General features: G+C 46.8%; 1 protein-coding gene across 1 annotated transcript; it reads right to left on the bottom strand.

Moving 5' to 3' along the window:
- Positions 1-149: 149 nt before the first annotated feature.
- LOC125550954 (uncharacterized) lies at positions 150-6,092 on the bottom strand. The gene is given in 8 exon segments (XM_048714089.2): positions 150-323; positions 326-596; positions 753-2,734; positions 2,979-3,303; positions 3,418-3,518; positions 4,689-4,819; positions 4,964-5,159; positions 6,036-6,092. Coding segments are annotated over 8 exon segments (3,054 nt in total). The 5' UTR covers positions 6,037-6,092; the 3' UTR covers positions 150-276.
- Positions 6,093-23,774: the final 17,682 nt, after the last annotated feature.

Below are 23,774 nucleotides of genomic sequence, written 5' to 3'. Positions count from 1 at the left end.
AGGACACCGTAATTGCAGTTTTGCTGCTTGGTCTTTGTTTTGAGATTGTCCTAGGTAACATTTTAGTGCAAGTACACTACTAATCATCTGCATCTAGCGAAACACCGATCATCTAGTGACAGACAGGACCGAAAATGACAGACAGCGCAAATCCAAGCGAACCATCAACTTCCAGTAAATGCACACCGATCATCTACCACCAGGTGACAACTGACAACAACATCCAGGAACAGTTAGATAACCCTATGGCCTATGCACAATCCCTTCCATCACGACTCACTCCCTTGCTCTGCCCCTGTAGCTACCGATCGACGATAACCCGAGAACACCGAGCGCCGCGATGACGGGGACTGCGCCCGAGGAACAGGCGAGGCGCAGCCCCCGTTGCTCATTGGGAGATGCAGGCCGTACGATTCATCGGCGAGCGGCTCAGTGCCATCTTCTCTGAAGTCCAGCAGCGTGTCCTTGGATTCCAGCTTGCCAGGCTCGGTCATCACACTGTCAAGGTTCGTCAGAGATTTCAGCTGAAGCCCGAGGTTGGCGATCGTCCTCTGGCACTCCGCGAGCTTCCCTGCAGCACTGGCGACCTCCTTCTCCTGCGATGAAGATGATGATGATTGTTATACAGGGATTTCTCAAGTTTCAGGAGTGATTAGACCATATGCCTTGAGAGGGGTGCTTAGAACCTAGGCTAATAGCAGGTACCACCCATGTTATTTTAGCCCAATGTTGTCAACTTCTAAAAGGTTTACCTGCTTGAACTTCAGGTCTCCATTTGTGTTGGCGAGTCGCCAAAGCTTTGCCTCGCGACTGTCCCTTGACAGCTGAGCCTCCAATTTGCGGCATTTTGCTTCATACTCTTCTGAGAGCAGCTTCTCCTGCTCAATCTTCCCTTGTAGCAAGCTCACCCTGTTTGTCAGTTTCGCGAGTTCCAGATTTGCCTCTTCAAGTTGACTCCCCATTGCCTTCCTCGCAGAGACTGCATCCTCTGCCTTGGCAGTGAATTCTACCAGCAACACACTCTGCTCTTTAAGTCTCACTTCCAGTGACAACACCTTCTCCTGGAGCTTCATGGTCTCCTGGTGCGCAGACTCAAGCTCAGACCCCAAAACCTTTCTGATGCCCTCAACTGCCTCCAATTGCATATTGACCTCCGAAGAATATTCCCTCTCCTTTGCCGCATCAGACTCCAGTGCATTGACCGTTACATGCAGCTTTGCGATTTCTGAGTTTGCTACCAGGAGCTGAGCCTCTAGTGATTCTTTGGTGGACTCCACCAAAAATGTTCTCTCTGATTCAGTCTTCATAGCCTCTATTTGTGCCTCAAGCTCTTTGTGACACATCTTTCCCTTCTGCACCTCACTCTCCAGTGTTTCGATAATTCCTCTTAGCTGCCCAATTTCTGTGTGTGCAGATCGCAGTTGTGTCTCTAACGTGTCTTTAGCTGTCTTTGCCATGTCTGCATCTGCTTTGTGCTGCGCAGACAGGGTTTTCACTGCATCAATCTTCGCTTCCAAGGATGCCACCGTCTTTCGAAGATTTGCTACCTCTGCAGTAGTTGATTCTAACTGCAACTCCAACTCCAACTCCTTGCTAGCCCCACTTTCTTCCAATGAAGTCACCACACCCTGAAGCTTCTCAACTTCTGCTGACTTTGATTCCAACTGCAATGCCAATGACTTCCTCTCACCATCTAACCGGTCAGCTTGTCCTAAAGCAGCATCTTTGGACTCGTTTGCCAAGTTTAACTGCATCTGCAGGTCAACAAGCTTGCTGTCAGCTGCCATGAGAGTGTCACATGACGTGTCAAGCTGATTTCTAGCCTCCGCAAGGGCCATTTCAAGCTCTTTTTTCTCATGTTCGATCTTTTCAACCTTTGCTTGCAGATCCATAACCTGGTGCTGTAGGGCTTCAGTTTCGCCTCTTGAGATATCTCTGGTCACAGCCCGGTCAGAATCAGTTTCTGTTCCAAAGCTAGAGCTCGTGTGATCCGCTTCAGGCAATGCGGCCAGCTTTTCCATCTCAAGAAAGTCATCCATTAGGTCAATTTCAACAGGATTATTTACAAGATCTCTTGTGCCCTCGTTGCCGTTTTTGAACTGATCGAGTTCTGCTATAAGAGCTGAGGCCCACAGATCAGAATTTTTTACTTCGCTGTCAATAGCTAGCATATGCTCCCCACTATCAGACTGGCTGTCAGTCAGAGATTCCATGCAAGCATTGTTTGGAACAGGCCTAGAAGAATCATTGGTTAGGGAGGTTCTACGTGTCACATGGCGCAACCTACGGCATTCTGCCTCGACTCTTGTAATTTTCTTCACACTTTCCAAGTGTTGTTTGCTCGCTGTCTCTGCTGCTTGGCTGCTCAAGTCTCTTTCCAGTGCAAGCATCTTCAATTCCTTGGATAGCGTGAGCAACTCGATCTTGAGATCCTTGCATTCTTTCTCTGCTACCTGAAGTTTTTCCCGCAGATCAGAGGCTTCAAGCTGCTGCTTCAGGTCCACGATATTGTTCTGGAGCTCAGACATCTCAGACTCCAATTCCTGGGACTTCTTAGCAACTGCATCACAGATTTTCTCCTCCTGTTCTTCTCGTGCCTGGCGAAGCTGCCTGACGCATTCCTTGAGAGCACCATCCAAGTGGCTGACTTGATCCTCCAGAGAGGCATTCTTCAGAGATGAAGCATCAAGTAGCCGCTTCAGGTTACTAACTTCAGCTTCAGCATGCTCCCAACCTACAAATAAATCACAAGTATGAGTTAACTACTACTACGCATTCTAAATTTCTGGTTACTACAATGTAATAAATAGATTTCTTGTTCATACCATTCTAAATTTGCTCAAAGAGCATGCAAAAGTAAAAATCATCTATGAGTTTACTCTTTCTTAATTTCAGCAGATGCAACAGTGATTCTTAATAAAGAGAGGAAACTACTGACTAGCATGAATGCATGCAATCTAACATGAAAAAAACAATACCTGCAACAGCATCTTCTGCAACTTTTGCATGCTGCTTCACCAAGTCCTCTTTAGCACTGATAGTCAAAAGAGCAGCAGAAAGCTTCTCACTTAAACTTTTCACAGAATCCTTCATATCAGCATCTCCTACATTTGTAAGGACCTCCTGCGGTGGTAGTTGACCATGCTGCGGGGAAGAATCATTTGGCCCATTTGCCCATGTTAGCTTCTCATTCAATGATTTTCCTGCTTCAGTTTCATGGGTTTCACCGTCTCTAATTCTCGAGGAAGCTTCAGGTGATTGGCTATGATTTGGGGAACCACCAATGGAGATAGGTTTGGTATCCTGTATTTGCCAAAAGTGAACAAACTGAGAATGTTTTCTGCAAAGCATTTGCCAAAGAAATTCAAATTTACGAATAGTCTACAAAAGCCTCAAGGCATCATCTAATCACTGTACCAGATGAGTCATTCCTCCCAGCTCCCAGCTCCTCTTTTTGAGAAGTTGAGCTAGGCAATAGTAATCTTCTAAACCAACGTAGTGGAAATCAAGCTTGAGGCCTGTTACATAACCAGCAATTATCTTAAAACTAAGATAATAAATGAATCTGAAGCAAAATCTACACATTCAGCTCCATCATGAAAAAAGCAGTATGGAATTCATTCAGCACGGCATAAGTCACTGATATAGTCATGCAAACGTTTCAACTAAAACATACAATTTTGACAAGTTTAATTGTGACCTCAGTATTCAAGCGTAACACAACTTTGTTCCTGTATATATTGGAGATGTTTTCCTTTTTTTCTAAAAATGTATTGAGGATTCTAACTATCTAGGACCAAAATATAGGAAACAAAAACTTCGAAAATGAAAAGTATATGATTGGTTATATTAATTTCTGTCAGTTCTATGATAAACTTTCGTAAAAAGTATCACTGCCTGATACAGTAATCAAAATCAGATATTGCATGACAGCTTAAAGATACTCCCTTCCCCCATTTAAAAATAGAAGGCCTACAGTTTTTGCAATCTTCTAAAAGAATATGACACGCGCATGTAGAATTGATAACCCTTTTTCTCTTTTTCCCACATTAATCTCTTCATCATTTATGGCTAAACATACATTGTAACTAATCTACCCCTCCGTCCCAAAATAAGACACTTATTTATTTTGGGACGGAGGAAGTATCTTATAATATCAAGATAATAACACCATGGCTATGATGGTCATTTCCCTCTACTATTAGAAATGAGATAGAGGAAGCAGATAGTAATCATTGATAATCTCAAGATAACAACACCATGGCTATGATGGCCATTGATCTCATAATTTCAAGATAACATACTGTACATGGTAACTAATCTATCTCATACCAAACCCATGTAAAACTAAGACAAGTATTGAAAAAAGCTCAACCCACAATCCGTTTTTGCTCTAATTAGGAAAAACATATGACTAAGAGAAAATTCCTAGAATTACCACTCTCTACTAGATGCACCATTTACTAGTGTAACCGTGGTTCAGAAGACAAATACATTGCAACCTTCTAAAATCACATAAACATGAGCACTCAAACACAGTCCAGCTACTGCAGTGTCTTGCTATGTAGTAACATCTAACAAGACATTGTTAGTACTCCTACTTATTAGCAATTTAGCATGAAACTTGTAAGTCTGGTTTGTGAGAATGTTTTCATCAAACAGTATAGTAAGGTCTGATTATGTCCCACCAGAAACAGGTTGAAGTGAAGCTGAATGTTCGACAAATCTGTCCAAGACTGCAAATGACACATTGCTTGAGATGCCAATAGTAACACATTGCTTTGTTTTCACTAGAAGTCCCAAAGTTGCTTTCCGAAATCTGAAAGTAACACCTGAACTATCACCATGATGTTTCCCTCTACTGTACATGTTTCGCTGTATTTGAAATCGAAAAAACTCAAGCAAACAAGATATAAGACATGCAATCCCATCTAAACAACAAAATTAACATATGGAGCAGAACCTGGCCACGGGATTAACGGTCAGAATGTGATGACACCAAACTGAAGATCTCACTTTCCCCAGGGCTCCTCTCCGACGATTTGCGCCTCCAGAGCGGATTCCGGCAATCCATCTCACACCCACCACACCATCAAAGCATCCACAGTCGTTCCCTTGGTTTATTGGAGACCACCAAAGGCAGGGTTCAGGTACCAACACTGAAACAGAAAGGAATGGAGAGAAATGCCCTTTAGTACACACCTCCTTGCAGATTACCAGCGTACCAGGCACTAAAAATAATCCCTCTTGAGTAAGAACAGAATTTGTTGAAGGATGGGAATAGCAAAATCTTTAAAGCAACCCGCTTATAGCAAAATAACACCTGACTTTCAACCGCAAATACCAAATTCTTGGCAACAAATTGTTAGCAAGATACGAAATCAAATCAAATAATGAGTCGGATCCCAGAAACTGAGAGATGTCACAGGCGAATATGTCACTGCAGAAAACTACATTTCCACTATCCTCCAAATCCTTTGTTAGAAAAGGAGGATCACCCCCGGCCTCTCTGCATAGAAATCCAAATCTATAACAGAACACTACTTTTTTGCGGCTTTTCCAGTCGAAACTTGTCTAGGAATCCGCTGTAAAACCCCAAAATCCTACCACCTCGCATCAACCGAAAACCCTAAGGAGACGGCCAAGATTTTACCTCAAAATCCAACCAAGAAACCAAATCCAGGAGAAGTCGATTGCAGCACGGAAAAAACCCTCCCTCGCCTTACACAACACCTAAATCTCATAGAGAATCTGCTCGAAATCCCAGACCGGCGGCAGGACGCAGAGCAGAATCTGCAGAACCCCGCCGAAGAGTGCCAGGAGGAAGGAGCAGGAGAACATCTCTCCCCTTTCCCAGGCAGGCCCACACGGGAAATGAATGGAAGAAAGAGAAGAACTCAATCAAGAAGAGCGAGACGCCATTGGAAGAAAGAGGGAAGGGGACGGAACGGAAACGAAATCGGGGCAGCATTAACGCCTGCCTGCGGGCGCAATTAAACCCTCGGCGTGGCGGAGAAGGGCAAGCCATCACTCACTCACATGAACCGTGTGAACTGTGAACTCGCTCTCCCACCGTCGGTCCCTCGTTCCCCCACCCCACCCCGCCCCCCTCCCCTCCCCTCCAAAAACGAATTTTGGCGGACTAGGCCCGGCGAAAGAAGGAGAGCGGGAACGGGAATCGCATTGCCCAACCAACCGGCCGGACGGACGCCGGCGCAGATCAACGCGGCGAGGGGGGAGGAGGAAGAGAAGAAGGGGACTGTACCGGGGCCGCGGCGGCGTCGCAATGTGGAAGGAGGGAAGGAAGAAAAGCGGCGGGCTCGCGTGGGAGCGTGGGAGGGAGAGAGCCGGGCGCGTGGGAATCGGCGATAGGATACAGAAATCTGCTCCTTTTCCTTTTTTTCCTTTCCCCTTTTCTCTCACCAGTTCACCAGCATGCGCACTGGGCCTCCTCCTCCTCCTCCCCAGTTTCCTTTCCCGCCCAGGCAGCTCAAGCCACTCCTCTCCTTGCTTGCCTATCTTCTCCTCTCTGGCTCTCTTCCCTATGCCTGCACGAGAGAGTGATGGACTTCAAGGCTCAAGACTACTCTTCTTCTATCAACATATTATTGTTATCCTACTAGTACTACTTGACACACTGCAGAAACGCTTTTCCTTTTTCCCGGTTTAAACGGGTAAAAAAAATGCTGCTGCTCCTACTGGCAGTACTACCTGTACACCTGTACTGCTGTCTGTACCGCTGCAAATGCAGCCGTACGTACTTCCTGACATTTGACCAGAGACTGTTACTGTAGCAGAGTAGACTTTGTAGCCTTGTTGGAGTGCTGTGATGTGCTGCTTGTAGTACATGAATTTTTTTCCTACTCTTTTTCTTTTCTAGCTTGTTGAGCTTCGTGCACCGGAGGGTTTAGGTTTGGTTATTTTTGTTTTTGTCTCTTCCAATACCGTGGCCCCCACACGGGAGGGTTTCGCTTCGTGCGGTGCGGTGCTGCATCGGGGCCCATGATACCCCTTGTATTTGTAGTGGAGTACACCGTGAAGCATGTACTACCACTGTACACAAGGAGTAAGTTTTTCTTTACACACTACAATCAAAGTCGCTCACATAGTCACATACACGAGCATACACTCACCCTATGAATACACATCCTACACCTACGAGCACTCGCCTCACAGTCGACGAAAACGTCTCCTCTCGCTGAACGAACATTGTCGAAAGTCTAAAATAAATTCAGAAATAATGCAAGCATACTTCAAACATGACGGGCTGAGAATACCACTGCCTCCTAACCATCCAAACATAGATTGATTCCCACACAAGTAACTGTAAAAAAAGTGATGCATTTCAGAAGCAGCACGCATCCCTGACCCCCGAGCCGCTCCCGCGAGCGTCCTCGGGGGAAACCCTAGCCGCCGCCCCTCGTCCTCCCTCGTCGATCTCTCCCCCCGCCGCCACCGCACAGCGCCGCCGGGCAAAGACCGGTCGGCGTTGGTGGCGGCGGGGATCTTGCCCCTCTCCTCGCGGTTGGCGTCCGGCGCGAGACGGCGCTGGGCTGGGCGGGGCCCAGCGGCACGGCGGAGGGCGTGTTGGGTGGCGGCGCCCCTGCCTGGCGGCGGTGCAGTTGCGGCTTGAGGCCTCTCCAACGCGCGGCGGCTGCGGCTTCTCTGGCGGCGGCGCGAGTTATCCCGGCGGTGGCTTGGCTGCGTGGCGCGGCGGAGCTCCGGCGATGACTCGACGGCGGGCTGGAGGGCTAGGCACTGTCCAGTGGTGCTGCCTCCGCGGCGGTTGCGGCTTGGGGCCCTGGACCCCGATCCGATCTGGATCTAGTGGTGCCGGGGTCTGGGCCATGGCGGCTGGCGAGGCATGGGATTCGTCGGGGCTTGTCGCCCTCTAGGCATCATGGGGGTGCCCGCGGCGACACGTACCCGGCGTGGTGACACTGGTGGACGTGGTGGTCATCTTCTTCCCGAGATGGCCGGCCAGAGGCTTGGTGATCGGATCTCGAGATCCATCATCTTGTCCCGGTTGCGAGTAGGGGAGACATGGTTGCCGGTGAAAACCGAGCCGACGGCAGGCGATGGCGGCGTTTTCGCCGTTACCTTGATGAAGGCATCGTCGTGTAACTATTGTCGACCCACTCGTGCTGCTCTGGGGGAAACCCTAGGATCTGGTGTTCCAGATCGGACGATGGCGGCACTGCGGTGTCGTTTCTCTCTTGGGAGCATCGTTTGCGGAGCAGCGCTGGATGTCAGAGGCAGGAGGTGGAGCGGCTTCGTCTTGCACGGAGCTTCGGTGATGATGTCAAGTCATGCCTGACCGACAGGTGCTACGCTTTGTCATGCCTGGTCGGCAGGTGCTACGCACGACAGATCTTCCAAGGACTTCAAGCTGTGTCAGCTGGTGATACCTGGCAGCATGGCGCTGAGGTGTATCAGTGGCGACCGCAACGTGCTCAGCTGTCTGCGCGCAGGGAGGAGGTGTCGTTTGGCGCCATGGTGGCGTCGACGATAGCTAGACCGAGCAAGGTTGATGCAGCAGTACAGTTCTGAAGATGGAGCGGTGGCAGTTGGCGGCGGCGGCATCTGAGTGCATGCCGGACCGGTGAGACCCATGCCCGGCAGGCGTCCTGGATGGATTCTCAGGTCTTAGATGTTAGGTTTGGCTGCGATGTCTGTTTGGTATTAGGCCCAGGTTATCTGCGCCCCTTCATCAGTTGGATAGAGGTGTTTAGACGGTGGCTTTAGTCTTACTGTTGTATTACTTTATAAGGTCTTATGAGAATAATTAATAAAGTGGCCATATGCATCGCCTAAATGCAGAGGCCGGGGGTCATCCTTCTTTTCTAATAAAAAAATTCATGTTCAAAAGATGTTCAAGACACAAGAGCAGTACGCTGCCCAGAGTGATGGCCCAGCCATGTCTCACTAAACATAACACGCGATGGCCGTGGCCGTACCAGACACGCCCCACGACCACATGTGTAACAGTTAACGCATGCCCCCCATGCTTGGAGGCTTGAGGTTTACTCAACCTTCTGCCACAAGAGCAACTTGTACTCTTTCCCAAAAGAAAAAGGAGCAAGTCGTAGTACTCTAGAGAGATCAAACCAACTCAGTACTCCACTGTACATTTCCACGTCGGCTTAGGTAATTAATACACAAAAAGGCAAGAAAAGGAAGAGTAGGTGATTTGTCCTTAATAACACATTTACGGTTGGTAATTTGATGTCTAACCGAAAGCAAACAACATTAGGTGATTCCTTGAAATTTTGATGGTACCTAGTAGTTTTTATAGCCAATGAAAAATAAGCAGTACACATGGTTGCAAAATAAACTGTCGTCCTTTGAGGAGTGTACAGAAGGTCCAAACATGACAATACGTGAAACTCCACGTCGAAGCCAAAGTTTCTTTTTCTTTCCTTCAGTTAGTTTTTTTTAAAGCGAATATACCAATTACACTCAGCCTTTGCACCAATTAGATGTCTCAAAGACATTTGAAATGCACATAACCCGAAAAGAAAATAGAAAAAAAGAGAAAAAGAAAACCTCGCCACAATGGTCATTGATGTCCTCATCATGTATTCCACTCGGCATATACCTCTATCCTCTCCAACCAGAGAGAAGATTTTCTGAACGCATCCCTCCTCTGCTGGTAGGTTGTTGTCCCCTCCTAATCCATTGGCTATATTAGTGCAAGGCCCTGATGTACTCGATGAAGCTCTAATTTTACCACTTTAGGGCTTTTAGTAGGATTGTGCAGCTCCGCTTCAATGATAGTGGCGGGAGCGCCGATCTGACAAAGAAAAGTTCCTCGAGCTTTTTCCATTTTGATGTGTTGGCTCAACCGGCTTTAATGGATCGTTAGTGTAGACTCTTGCTAGGCTATCTAGTCAGTGATGTTAGGAGGTTTGCAGAATTTTTGTGCAGGCGGTGACCATTTTTTTTGCAGTTTGGTCCTCTAGCCTCCACTCCGTCATGTTGGTGCTGACGTGAGGTTTGTGAGTTTTTTTTGGAGGTTGGGGTCTTGGATCCGTGGATCTTTCAACAACAACGACTTCAACGGTTTCTTCTTCAGGGCACTGGTCCAACAGGACTTGGCCTTGATGGCTTCTCATCCACGATCAACAATGACCGGATGGCTTTGATGATGGAGTGGTAGTGGCGGGGGCGCAGTCGACGCATCCAGGACGAAGAAGACAATCGACCCCCAAGGGACCATAATGTATTTTTCTTTAATTTTTTAGGATGTCTATACTATTGGTTTGATCAATAGATTTGAGGCCTTCTGCAAACAATAAATTAAAAATAAGTCATTGATGCATGGTGCCGTCGTAGAGTATCTCATAATAAAGGAAAATAATTCCATCTTTGAACCAAAGATAAACTATCTTGTTTCGAATTGACGTATCTGAAAGTGCCATTCTTCTCCCGAGCTCAAATGCACTTCTTGTGAACAGTGATTTTTTTAAAAATAAATCATAAAAATTCTTTGATTTTTTGGCAATAAACATTGTTGAATGTTTTACATACGTGCAGTTTTCATGAACAAAAAACATTACCAGTGCTCTAAAAAAAACACTCCAACATGCTTTCCAAAATAGTCTTTTTGGAACATCGATTTTGTTTTTTCGACCATAGCATCTAGAAATGTTTTCTCTTCATGAAAATATTCATTAATGTTTCTTGTCAAAATAATTCATAGTTGTTTTAAAAAAATATTGTTCATCGGGAAGCATTTGAGCTCGCGAGCAGATAGTCTACCTCCATTGGAAATGTGGATAATTAGCTATATGTCGCCGCTTACCAACTTGGTCTAGCTACACTATGAAAATGAAACGGTGTATGATCACAGCAATCCGGTTGAAAAATTGCCTTTGAAGCTACGGTACGTAGCGAACGACACCGGTTGCAAAAGATAAACAAAATAATCCATCCATCATGAGATTACACGCTGGTTGAGCAGTTATGCATGACACGAACCCACCCAAGGGAATTAAGCCAGAATGGACAAGACCACACGCATAAAAAGCTCATGGAAAAAGAGGCTTCACCTCACTTGCATTGCATGCGCCCCCACCCCATGAGAAGAAGACGCCGCACCCCATTTCTCATCTCCCATCATTTCTCGGAGGATTAACTGGGGACCCTCCAAATGGCGACACCAAACCTTTTCGGAAAAGGATAGGAGAGAATGTGGAGGCAGTTCCGTGAAACTTCGGGATGTGATTACGCAGCTGAAAATTGAGGGCTCACCTATTCATACCCACTATTGGTTTGTCTTTCTTCTAAAAAGGATGGTATGCATTGGACTTTTGTTAGCTTTATGTCGGCGGAAACTCGCAGGGGAACGCATGTCGGAGGCACGCACCTGTTCAGCTGTGTCAGCCTTTCGATTGTCTTGCAATTCCGGAAGTCGTTGGATTCCGCACGAGAGCACATTAAAGGCCTGTTCGGCAACCCCCTGTTCCGTGAAATTCGAGAATCCGGGGAGCGCCTGTTCCCCCGCTCCGCAATTTTTAACTTCAACTCCACCAGCTCCGGAAGCGGGAGTGTGGAGCGGTGGGATGCCGAACAGGCCTCAAGTTTCAAGTTTTAGTTTCTGAAACATGCAATTTTGTTGTTGGTTCATACCAAGTTTCAACAGTTGAAACTTATTTTTTTTATACATCGAAGTGAATTTAAAATGAGTCTTATTTGAAAGCCCTCGTCGCAAAAAACGAATACGCAAAAAAAAACATAGTTTAAACTTTTGATTCAAAATGTATACAGTAAAAGATTAAAAATCAAGAGCCAAGAGAAAATGGGTCGGTGCCTCACCCATGCGTGCCACAAGCCCCCGTGTGATCTACTTTTTTCTCCTTTCCATGATGTCTTAGTTTGTGTCTCCCTGATGCAAAGTGTGAGGGAATGGAGATAAAACTGAATATATAGACTCAGCTCACTCACAAATGGATGTCATTTTGGTCAACCTATGTAGGTTGATTTACGCCTATGATAGATCAAGTTAGTTCTTGTGTTGCCACAAACAAGTTAGTTTTCTTCTGGAAAGGAGATTAACCCCCGACCTTTGCATATCGATATCGATAGATGCAACCATCTTTATTATTATTTAACAGAGTCTGACAACATGTATACATGGATAAACCCGAAGCCACCTATCTGATGAACAAAGTCGTAATGCCTACACTCATGATAATGTGCTTGAACCCCATGAACATGCACTATCTAATCCGGTGGTCACACGCGGCTGCCCCGCATTGGGCCAAGAGCACAACCCGGTCTGGTTGAACCGCAACATGCACCGTATGCGCACGCTCTGGATTTGCCGCCGCCATCTTCTGTCGTCCCATCTCCAGAAGCGATCAATGCATGCACCCTGCTAGGCCATGCCACCATCGACGCCACCACGACACCAGACAATGTCACCCTCATGCACGTGTCCATCCACACGCGCCCGTCGCCGAAAACTCCACTGCGCCACGCCGCTGAGACCCGTCGTTGGCCTTGCGGTAGATGTAACACCGCTCCTCCTCTTCTCTTCTCCAGCCAGCTCCTGCTCCAAAATGATGCCCCCAGGAGGGAGAACGGTATCGAAGACACCGTCATCGTCTGATGCGGGAGACCCAGATTTAGGGTTTCACACGAAACATCCCGAGCATGGTGCCGCAACCTGCAACGACGATGCCTTGAGAAGGAAATGGCGTCACAGACGCCGGCATCATCCGCCATGATCGCAACGATTTTCACCTGAAGTCGCATCACCCTGATCTCGTAGCTGGCAGGATCCGTGCAGAGCCTCGCCCTGAAGACGAACGCTATCGGCGGAACGCCGACAGAGAGCCTCCAGCCGCCCATCACTGGTCCCTCCATGCGTCACCGATTGGACAAGGCCACGCCACGGCAGATCTAGATGGGGCGCCAGATTCATGGCCCGCCACCACCCATCTCCAGGCATAGAGTCCAGCCCACTAGCAGGAGGGGAAGCACACCATGCCGGCCATGGATCGCAGGTCGCCGTCGCACGGGCTAGGGACGCAGTCCTACCTGCTGCTCGCGGATCCACCACTAGTCCCCCCCCCCCCCCCCCGCGCTTCTAGGGATCGCGCAATGCAACACCTGCTCTAGTGCGTCTGGCGCCGGCCAGGCCCGCCGCCGTCGCAGACCTCGCCGGCGGCAGCGGCGACGGGTGAGGAGGGGAGGGAAGACTGGCAGCTTTAGGGTTTGGGGCCCCTAGCATCGCCCAGGGGAAGCCGCGTGAGGGGGTACGAGGGGTTATCTTGTGTCTTCTCCAATCAAGTTAGTTGTATATTAGGAAAACATTCAATATGGTTGACATGATATACTATGTAGTATGTACCAATTTCTCATTTTTTAAATAATAATACTATGTAGCCTTATCTAAGAAGGTGCTTCTAGTGTGGAATTAAGCTCTCGAGGTGTACCTATGGTTTGAACCCTAATTTTCATGTCCATCGTTGCGTTTGTTTCTTGTGCAATGTCAAGTCATGAATTGTCTCACTACAGTGGATGGAGCTGGCTTTCAGAGCTTTCTTGATCTAAGGACATATCCAAAGCTGGCCCGCAAATGGCTCCAGTATATGCCTGTTTTTATGTCCGAATGTGATCCGCGAACATGATGTGGGAGACATTCATCCAACCCATTTCAAAAACTAATCCTTATTTGTCCGGTTGGAAGAGAGAGAGAGGAGAAGGGGGCCATGCATGTGAGGAGGAGAGAAAAGGGAGGAGGACCACGTGGTGGCTTTTTTCAAGTGGATGTCCAGACCTTGGTATAGCCCGCCACATTTGTCTTCGGTTTGCTGGAAAACGGACGTCCGGACCACTTCATGGACCGATGGGGTCTCCATTGGGTGACAAAAGTTGACACAAACTATCCGGACACTACAGCCCGGGCATGTATCAAAGCTTTGAGGGTCTCCTTTGGGTATGACTGAAGGAAATATGCCCTAGAGGCAATAATAAAGTTGTTATTTATATTTCCTTATATCATGATAAATGTTTATTATTCATGCTAGAATTGTATTAACCGAAAACTTGATACATGTGTGAATACATAGACAAAACACGGTGTCCCTAGTATGCCTCTACTAGACTAGCTCGTTAATCAAAGATGGTTAAGTTTCATAACCATTGACATATGTTATCATTTGATGAACGGAATCACATCATTAGGAGAATGATGTCATGGACAAGACCCATCCGTTAGCTTAGCATAATGATCGTTAAGTTTTATTGCTATTGCTTTCTTCATGACTTATACATATTCCTTTGACTATGAGATTATGAAACTCCCGGATACCGAAGGAACACCCTGTGTGCTATCAAACGTCACAACATAACTGGGTGATTATAAAGATTCTCTACAGGTATCTCCGAAGGTGTTTGTTGGGTTGGCATAGATCGAGATTAGGATTTGTCACTCCGAGTATCGGAGAGGTATCTCTAGGCCCTCTCGGTAATGCACATCATGATAAGCCTTGCAAGCAATGTGACTAATGAGTTAGTTGCGGGATGATGCATTACGGAATGAGTAAAGAGACTTGTCGGTAACGAGATTGAACTAGGTATGAAGATACAGATGATCGAATCTCGGGCAAGTAACATACCGATGACAAAGGGAATGACGTATGTTGTCATTACGATTTGACCGATAAAGATCTTCGTAGAATATGTAGGAACCAATATGAGCATCAAGGTTCCACTATTGGTTATTGACCGGAGAGGTGTCTCGGTCATGTCTACATAGTTCTCGAACCCGTAGGGTCCGCACGCTTAACGTTCGATGACGATTTGTATTATGAGTTATGTGTTTTGGTGACCGAAGATTGTTCGGAGTCCCAGATGAGATCATGGACATGATGAGGAGTCTCAAAATGGCCGAGAGGTAAAAATTGATATATTGGACGATAGTATTCAGACACCAGAAATGTTTCGAAATGTATCGGGTACGTATCGGAGTACCGGGGGGGTTACCGTAACCCCCCCTCCCCCGGGGGGGGGAGATATGGGACACATGGGCCATAGGAGGGAGGCAAGCCAGCCCACAAGGGTGCCCCCCCCAAGGGAGGAGTCCGAATTGGACTAGGGGAGGGGGCGGCGCCCCCCTTTCCTTCTCCTTCTCCCTCTCCTTCCCCTTTTCCCCCTCCGATAAAAGGAAGGGGGGCGAATTGGACTAGGAGCCCAAGTGGTACTCCTCCCACTTGGGGCGCCCCTAGGCCGGCCTCCTCCCCTCTCCCTCCTTTATATACGGGGGCGGGGGAGGGGGGCTCTAACACACATCAATTGTTCCAAGCCGTGTGTGGCGCCCCCCTCCACCGTTTACCCTTCCAGTCATATTGTCCTAGTTCTTAGGTGAAGCCCTATGTGGATCACTTCACCATCACCACGCTGTCATGTTGATGGAACTCTCCCTTGACACTTTACTGGATCAAGAGTTCGAGGGGCGTCATCGAGCTGAACGTGTGCAGAAATTGGAGGTGCCGTATGTTCGGTACTTGATCGGTTGAATCGAGAGGACGTTCGACTACATCAACCGCGTTAAACTAACGCTTCCGCTTTTGGTCTACGAGGGTACGTGGACACACTCTCCCTCTCTTGTTGCTATGCATCTCCTAGATAGATCTTGCGTGATTGTAGGAATTTTTTTGAAATTGCATGCTACGTTCCCGAACAATGACCTAAGAGTATCTCCAACATCGACTCTCAAAACGCCTGCATCAGTTCGGACCGAGTTGTACGAACCCATTCTACCATCCATACCGAAGCGGTTTGGATTTCCATTTTCCCGCAAATTGAAAGCAAACTGGGGAGGGGGCTTTGCGGGAGTCTGGATAGCCGCCACGTAGGACTCCTACACCCCAGACCCACTCAAATCCTCCCTCCCAGTCTCATTTTCTTCCACTCTGATACGTCTCCAACGTATCTATAATTTTTTATTGTTCCATGTTATTATATTATCTGTTTTGAATGTTTTATATGCATTAATATGCTATTTTATATTATTGTTGGGCTAACTTATTAACCTAGAGCCCAGTGCCAGTTTTTGTTTTTTCCTTGTTTTTGAGTTTCGCAGAAAAGGAATACCAAACGGAGTCCAAACAGAATAAAACCTTCGCGATGATTATTCTTGGACCAGAAGACACACATGAGACTTGGAGTTAAAGTCAGAGGAGCCACGAGGCGGCCACAAGGGTGGAGGGCGCACCCAAGGGGGTAGGGCGCGCCCCCTACCTTGTGGGCCCCTCGCGACTCCTCTGACATAATTCTTTCACCTATATATATATATGTATATTCCCAAACCACCAGAGGCATCCACGAAAACACTTTTCCACTACTGCAACCTTCTGTACCCATGAGATCCCATCTAGGGGCATTTTTCGGCATCCTGCCGGAGGGGGATTCGATCACGGAGGGCTTCTACATCAACTCTATTGCCCTTGTGATGAAGCGTGAGTAGTTTACCACAGACCTACGGGTCCATAGCTAGTAGCTAGATGGCTTCTTCTCTCTCTTTGATTCTCAATACCATGTTCTCCTCGATGTTCTTGGAGATCTATCCGATGTAATATTCTTTTGCGGTGTGTTTGTCGAGATCCGATGAATTGTGGATTTATGATCAGCTTATCTATGAATCTTCTCCGAATTCTTATATGCATGATTTGATATCTTTGTAATTCTCTTTGAACCATCGATTTGGTTTGGCCAACTAGATTGGTTTTTCTTGCAATGGGAGAAGTGCTTAGCTTTGGGTTCAATCTTCCGGTGTCTTTTACCGGTGGCAGTAGGGGCAGCAAGGCACTTATTGTATTGTTGCCATTGAGAATAAAAAGATGGGGTTTTCATCATATTGCTTGAGTTAATTTCTCTACATCATGTCATCTTACTTAATGCGTTACTTTGTTCTTCATGAACTTAATACTCTAGATGCAGGCAGGAGTCGGTCGATGTGTGGAGTAATAGTAGTAGATGCAGAATTGTTTCGGTCTACTTGACACGGACGTGATGCCTATAGTTCATAATCATTGCCTTAGATATCGTCATAACTTTGCGCTTTTCTATCAATTGCTCGACAGTAATTTGTTCATCCACTGTATTATTTGCTATCTTGAGAGAAGCCTCTAGTGAAACCTATGGCTCCCGAGTCTATTTTCCATCATATAAGTTTCCGATTTACTATTTTGCAATCTTTTACTTTTCGATCTATAAACCAAAAACCCCAAAAATATTTACTTTATCATTTGTTTAGTTTTATCTATCTCTATCAGATCTCACTTTTGCAAGTAACCATGAAGGGATTGACAACCCATTTATCACGTTGGGTGCAAGTTGTTTGATTGTTTGTGCAGGTATTAGGTGTTTCGTACGTTGTCTCCTACTGGATTGATACCTTGGTTCTCTAACTGAGGGAAATACTTATCTCTACTTTGCTGCATCACCCTTTCCTCTTCAAGGGAAAAACCAACGCAAATTCAAGAAGTAGCACACTCCGTCCGGCTCGCCCTTGCTTTGCATCCACACCCTACTCGCCAGCCGCCGCCTTTGTACTTCGTTGGCCGCTGCCCAGGCATTGCCGAACTTCTACAGCCCCCACCCACGCACCCGCTCGCCTTGTAGTACTGTGTCGTTCACCCAAGATACATCCAGAACCACATACCTTCTGTCCCCCTGTCGATGTCGTCCATGGCGGACAGCACGCCCGGTAGGTGTTCGGTCAAATGCCATTGAGCATATTTTCAAACTTCATGTCATTTTTTAGAGTAAGAAGGATGGCAGGGTACTCACAGAAGGAGGATGATTTGTTGTGCGATGTGTGGTTGCCTGTATCTGCTGACTTCGTAGGGAGGAGTAGAAGGGGGACCTTTGTCAGCGGGTGCATGGTTTGTTTATGTGCGAAAGCACATTGCACTTTATGACATGCACATCATCCATGAACGTAATGTCAAGTCGTTAGCATACCAATAGTACGTCATCCAGAACTCTGTCATGACGTTTTTGGCGCGATTGACCGGCTGGTGGCAATGTGACCATTGTGCGTTGCACGCGGTAACCATGGAGATCGTAAGTTTTGCTTCTTCTTACTCTACATGTTGATTGATTCATTCGTTGTTGTACACATTGTGTAGCCTGCATGCGCTATCGTGACGTACTACAGGTCAGAGGGTAGACCATTCACGCACATACATTGTTGAATAAAACTCAAGGGGCGGTATGTGTAGGGCAACATGATCCATCCATGAAACACTTATTGATCATCCGGTTAATCTCGTTGAATTTGTACTATTGTTGTACAAGACATACTTGCATGCTATTTATGATTAATTTGTGCTATTTTCTATCCAAATTTCGATAAATTTCGTCATGTTTGATGAAAATCATCGGGTTAGTTGAAATCCAATTTAAAATGTATGCGGCTATGGTTGGATAGCCGGCTCCCGCATTAATGTCCGCGGTCAAATATGGTGTCCAGTTTGGACAGCATTGAAGATGCCCTAAAAAGCAATGCCTCGGGGTTGGTTTCCTTAAAGTCGAGTTTTTCTTTCCATGTGCTCTCATTTTAGGCATAAAGTGACATTTGGATAAGGTTGATGTACGATTACAATAAATTAAAATATTTGTACTATATAAAAAAATATGGTAGCAGTGCATATAATTGTAATATTACATGCACACATATGTGCAAAACAAAGTTCTTTTTTGAAAATAGAGGAAAAGATTTGCCTCAATGATTAAGAAGAAAAACACTGCCCAGTTAATTTCTGAAAAATTGGGCAAAAACCGATGAAACCGACCATTGACGCAATACTAACAGACCGGACAAAGTTCTACATCACACTACACAAAAGGACAAACAAAAAGGCGCAGTCACAACAACAATTATTAGAACGGTACAAGCAAAACACAAACAAATAAAAACCTTTTGCCATGAAACTAGAGTGTGATAAAGCTATCAAGAAAAATGGTAACACGTGTTCCTTTGATGAGGCAAAAACCTCTTTTCAGACTAAAATAATAATCCTACAAAGCTAACTAATTAACCTCTTTGTATAAAATACAACAAAACATCTAATGGAAATCTTTCAACCCCAGAGTATATGGGGATATTTTTTACGGAACCTCGTTAGAAAGCAGTGCTCCTACATATTTCATATAGATAAAAAAGTAGATACTGCACAGTGTGATCCGGTCTATAAGGAAAACTAGGTCGAAAACCACACCATAAAAAAAGACAGAGGAGAAAAAACACAACACCTATGAAAACCTAAACCGGCCACCACTATCGAGAGTGATTGAGAGCAAGAACTTCGGAGACGTCTTCACGAAGAAGAATGACAACTATTGGCGTCGTCAACGACCAGCATCGGCCACAAAGATTCCGCCCAGACCCTTTCTAGACCGCCCCACCGAATTGTGGGTAATGATCCAGCCATGCCAACAGCCTTCAACGTTTCTCGCATGGTCCAATGTTGAGGAAGGACTCTTCAAAGTGCCTTCAAGGAGGAGAAATACACCCTCAAGCACCAACATCATCGGTAACCCTCATCGAATCAAAGATTTCATCCATAGTCTTATTCCTCGCTACCTCAAGAGATCCCGGATAGGAGCCTAGCCACTTGGAGACCGAGCCGTGGCTCCATTCGTATTCATCAACAGAGGACCACACCGAACTAAGCAGAAAGACATCACAATCATGCAACACCATGGAGGATCGCCGAATTCGACGCCGGCACAACTCGGAGCCAGAACGAGCCCGCAGCACCGCCGCACAAGCAACACCTGCGAGGAAAGATGAGAGTGGAAAACAGCATCATTGCTTATTTCACACCCACGTTTGCCACCGTATTAAATTCATGGTATCCTTGCACATCTCCCATATCTCTAGGTCGCTACCGGTTTGTTATGCGTGCCCTCTTTGGTTCATGTGTAAGCTAAGGTAGTAGCTTGTGTCATACTCCTCTTGTCGTGTCATTGCCATTGGACCAAGAAACCTCTCCTTGTTTAATTTTGTGCTCACGAGGAAGGAGGAGATATGAAAAGTAGCCTCTCTCCTAGCTAGGCTTCATACACAAGCTAACAACCGATACTTAACTTTTAGTTTTTCTCTTGAATAGAGAGCTTGAAGAACCCTCCTAGCCCGCCCAGCATCCTATGCTCCTAGGAGATCTTGAATGTAGAGCGTTTCCTTTTAGCTTTTTTTCTGGATCTTGACTTCATTTCCAGTAGGCTGGTCTTTCAGCTTCCGTCCCACCACCGCCGGTGCGGTAGTGTATCTCTCGTTGTTTTTAAATATAAGACGTTTGGGAAATTTAAACTGCCCAAACATCTTATATTTAGGAATGGAAGTACTACATCACTAATTCCATGTGCGTACATCGATCGATCACAAAACGCTGGGCTTTCTAGTGGTGCGTTGAGCTGGACGACGCTTCCTGTTTTTTCCTTTCAACTATTGATGGATTTGACTTCATTTCCGGTAAACGCCTAAACGGGTAGTATAAATCTGGTCTTTCAGCTTTCGTCCCACCAGCCACCACCACCACCACCACCACCGGTAGTGTATCTCTTGTTGTCATAAGTATGCCACAAGGTACCACATCCATAATTGTTCAATCAATGGCACTAAATCAGAGTAATAATGAGCGACAACAAACTCCACCTTTTGCAGTATAGTTTGTTGGTACCATTGTCCTGGAACTGCTAAATCTTTGGTAGATGGTGAAAATGAACTGGAGTATAGAATTGTGCAACGCTTTCTTGTCATAAACTAAAATGAACCGGGGTAGCAACATGCACATCAAGGAGCTCGGAACATTTTTCATGATTCATACATGAATTCTGTGTCTTTTTATAAAGCTTGAAACGGAGAAAACATAAATAGAGAAAAGGGTGGTTAGCGCATCTCCAACGGCGATCCGTAAATTTCCTATCGCATCCATGTCTGCGGACGGATCGTCCGCGGACACGGATTCGGGAGGCAGCCATCCAATGCTGCCCGCATACATTTCAACACCATTCCTAACCAACCGAATGAAATTCGTGCAAACACGCCGGATTTCATACAAACCGAATGAAAACATTTATATCTTGGACATATTTTAACTAAAAAGGTAAAAGTATGTGCATGTACGATCGCGCGGAGCTCCACTTCCACGACACGAATACACTACACTAGCCTACGGCCGGCCGCAACGGATTCCTTTGTCTTCCCCATGTCCGGCAGCCCGCTCATCAGACTGTCGGGAGCCCCGGAGGTATATTCTTCCCCCGTATCTTCCCTATATCCAGCTGTGTCGCTCATCGGAGTGGCAAAGAGGGTGCTTCAGCCGAAGGGGAAGGGAGGCTCATCCGCTTCCGTGGAGCCCAGGCGGGGGTCGGCGATGGTCTGAGATAAAGACAGGATAGGTCACCGGCTGTACAAACGGGCGACGCACCGACGGTGGCCTTCCTGGGACCCAAGCGGCGGCGGCCTCCCGTGTTCTACTTTCCCTCGATGCTGGCAGTGGATGCGCTGGCCACTAACTCGTCGATCTCTGCGCAGACGGTTTCTTTCTCTGCTGGCAAGGCGCAGTTACGCGTGCGTTGACGGCCAATGGCACTGTCGCAAGCACGGGAGGCGTGGTACGGCGCGGTGTCGTCCATGACAACGACGATGCCCGTGCCACGGTGTTGCTGGCTTGGAGCGACATCTTGCTGCGTCGAGCTGGGCGAGGGAGGTGGAGCAACGAGCTGCCTCGCTTGTATCGGGCGGGCTCGGTGGGTCACCTAGCCAGCTTTTATGCTGGAGAACTACTCTTCTTGCTCGTCGGATGCCATCTAAAGGGTGGAAGGAGGAGATGGGGAGTGGCGGAGTGGTGCGATTCTTGCCTGGCATCTGGCCTCCTTTAATAGCGGGTGGACGGGAGGAGCTTGTTCGACGTTGTGTTTAATGTCGCCCGCTCGTGGACGGACGTGTGGCCGGAGTAGGTTTCTCGGCTTCCACACAGGTTTAATGGAGGTGCTTAAATGTGACGAGGAGGCGTGTTCTACCGACGGTGCAGCGGGCAGTGCTCTCGGCCAGCGCACCGCTTGAATGGTGGAGACAGTGAAAGGTCGCGTCCGCCCTGAGACGTGTTCAATGTGGAGCAATCGCTCTACAGCGGCACGGATGCGGGTAGCTGGCGTGAGGCAACAATGTGCGCGGGCGAGGAAGGAGGAGTTTGGGTGGGCCATGGCTGTCAGAAGCGGGCGTGGGTGCTGTCTAGACGCCCGCAAAGTCCCACCATATTTGTCTTCGGTTTGCAGGAGAAAGTATGTCCGGACCGCCCTGTAGACTGATATAGACCCACGTTGCATGGCACAACACGTCTGGACGGTTGGGGCCAGTTTGAGGGTCGCCGTTGGAGATGCCCTTAGAGCATCTCCAAGGACAGTCCCCGTACCCACCCCATATATCCGCTCAGATACCACATGGATAAAAAAAATATCAACCTACGAGCCTTCCAAACATCCCTTTGTGTGGATTGTTCGAACTGAAGGAAATATGCCCTGGGGGAAATAATAAAGTTGTTATTTTATATTTTCTTATTCATGATAAAGGTTTATTATTCATGCTAGAATTGTATTGATCGAAAACCTTAATACATGTGTGAATACATAAACAAACACCGTGTCCCTAGTGAGCCTCTACTAGAGTAGCTCGTTGATCAAAGATGGTTAAGATTTCCTAACCATGGACATGAGTTCATTTGATAACGGGATCACATCATTAGAAGAATGATGTGATGGACAAGACTCATCCGTTAGCTTAGCATTATGATCATTCAGTTTTATTGCTATTGCTTTCTTCATGTCAAATACATATTCCTTCGACTATGAGATTATGCAACTCCCGGATACCGGAGGAATGCCTTGTGTGCTATCAAACGTCACAACGTAACTGGGTGATTATAAAGATGCTCTACAGGTATATCCGAAGATGTTTGTTGAGTTGACATAGATCGAGATTAGGATTTGTCACTCCGAGTATCGGAGAGGTATCTTTGGGCCCTCTCGGTAATACACATCATAAGCTTGCAAGCAAACGACTAAGGAGTTAGTCACGAGGTGATGTATTACGTAACGAGTAAAGAGACTTTCCGGTAACGAGATTGAACTAGGTATGAAGATACCAACGATCGAATGTCGGGCAAGTAACATACCGATGGACAAGGGAATTACGTATGTTGTCATAACGGTTCGACCGATAAAGATCTTTCGTAGAATATGTAGGAGCCAATATAGGCATCCAGGTTCCGCTATTGGTTATTGACCAAAGAGGTGTCTCGGTCATGTCTACATAGTTCTCGAACCCGTAGGGTCCGCACGCTTAACGTTCGATGACGATATAGTATTATATGAGTTATGTGTTTTGGTGACCGAATATTGTTCGGGTTCCCGGATGAGATCATGGACATGACGAGGAGTCTTGAAATGATCAAGAGGTAAAAATTGATATATAGGACGATAGTATTCGGACACCATAAGTGTTTCGGGGAGTACCGAGTACTTATCGGGTCACCGGAAAGGATTTCGGGCACCCCTGGCAAAAGATATGGGCCTTATGGGTCAAGAGGGGAAACCCACCAGCCACAAGGGGATGGTGCGCCCCCCATATGGGCCGGCCAAGGTGGAGAAGGAAAGGGGAAGGAGGAAAGGAAAGAAAGGGAATAGGATCCCCCTTCTTTTCCCCCTCCCCCTCTTTCGTTCCCCCTCCAACAAATAAGGCAGGGGGCGGCTAC

The sequence above is a fragment of the Triticum urartu genome, chromosome 4A, assembly GCF_056163025.1.
Source record: "Triticum urartu cultivar PI428250 chromosome 4A, HENAU_Tu73, whole genome shotgun sequence".
Classification (NCBI taxonomy): Eukaryota; Viridiplantae; Streptophyta; class Magnoliopsida; order Poales; family Poaceae; genus Triticum; species Triticum urartu.
This window is presented reverse-complemented; position numbering and strand designations above follow the sequence as displayed.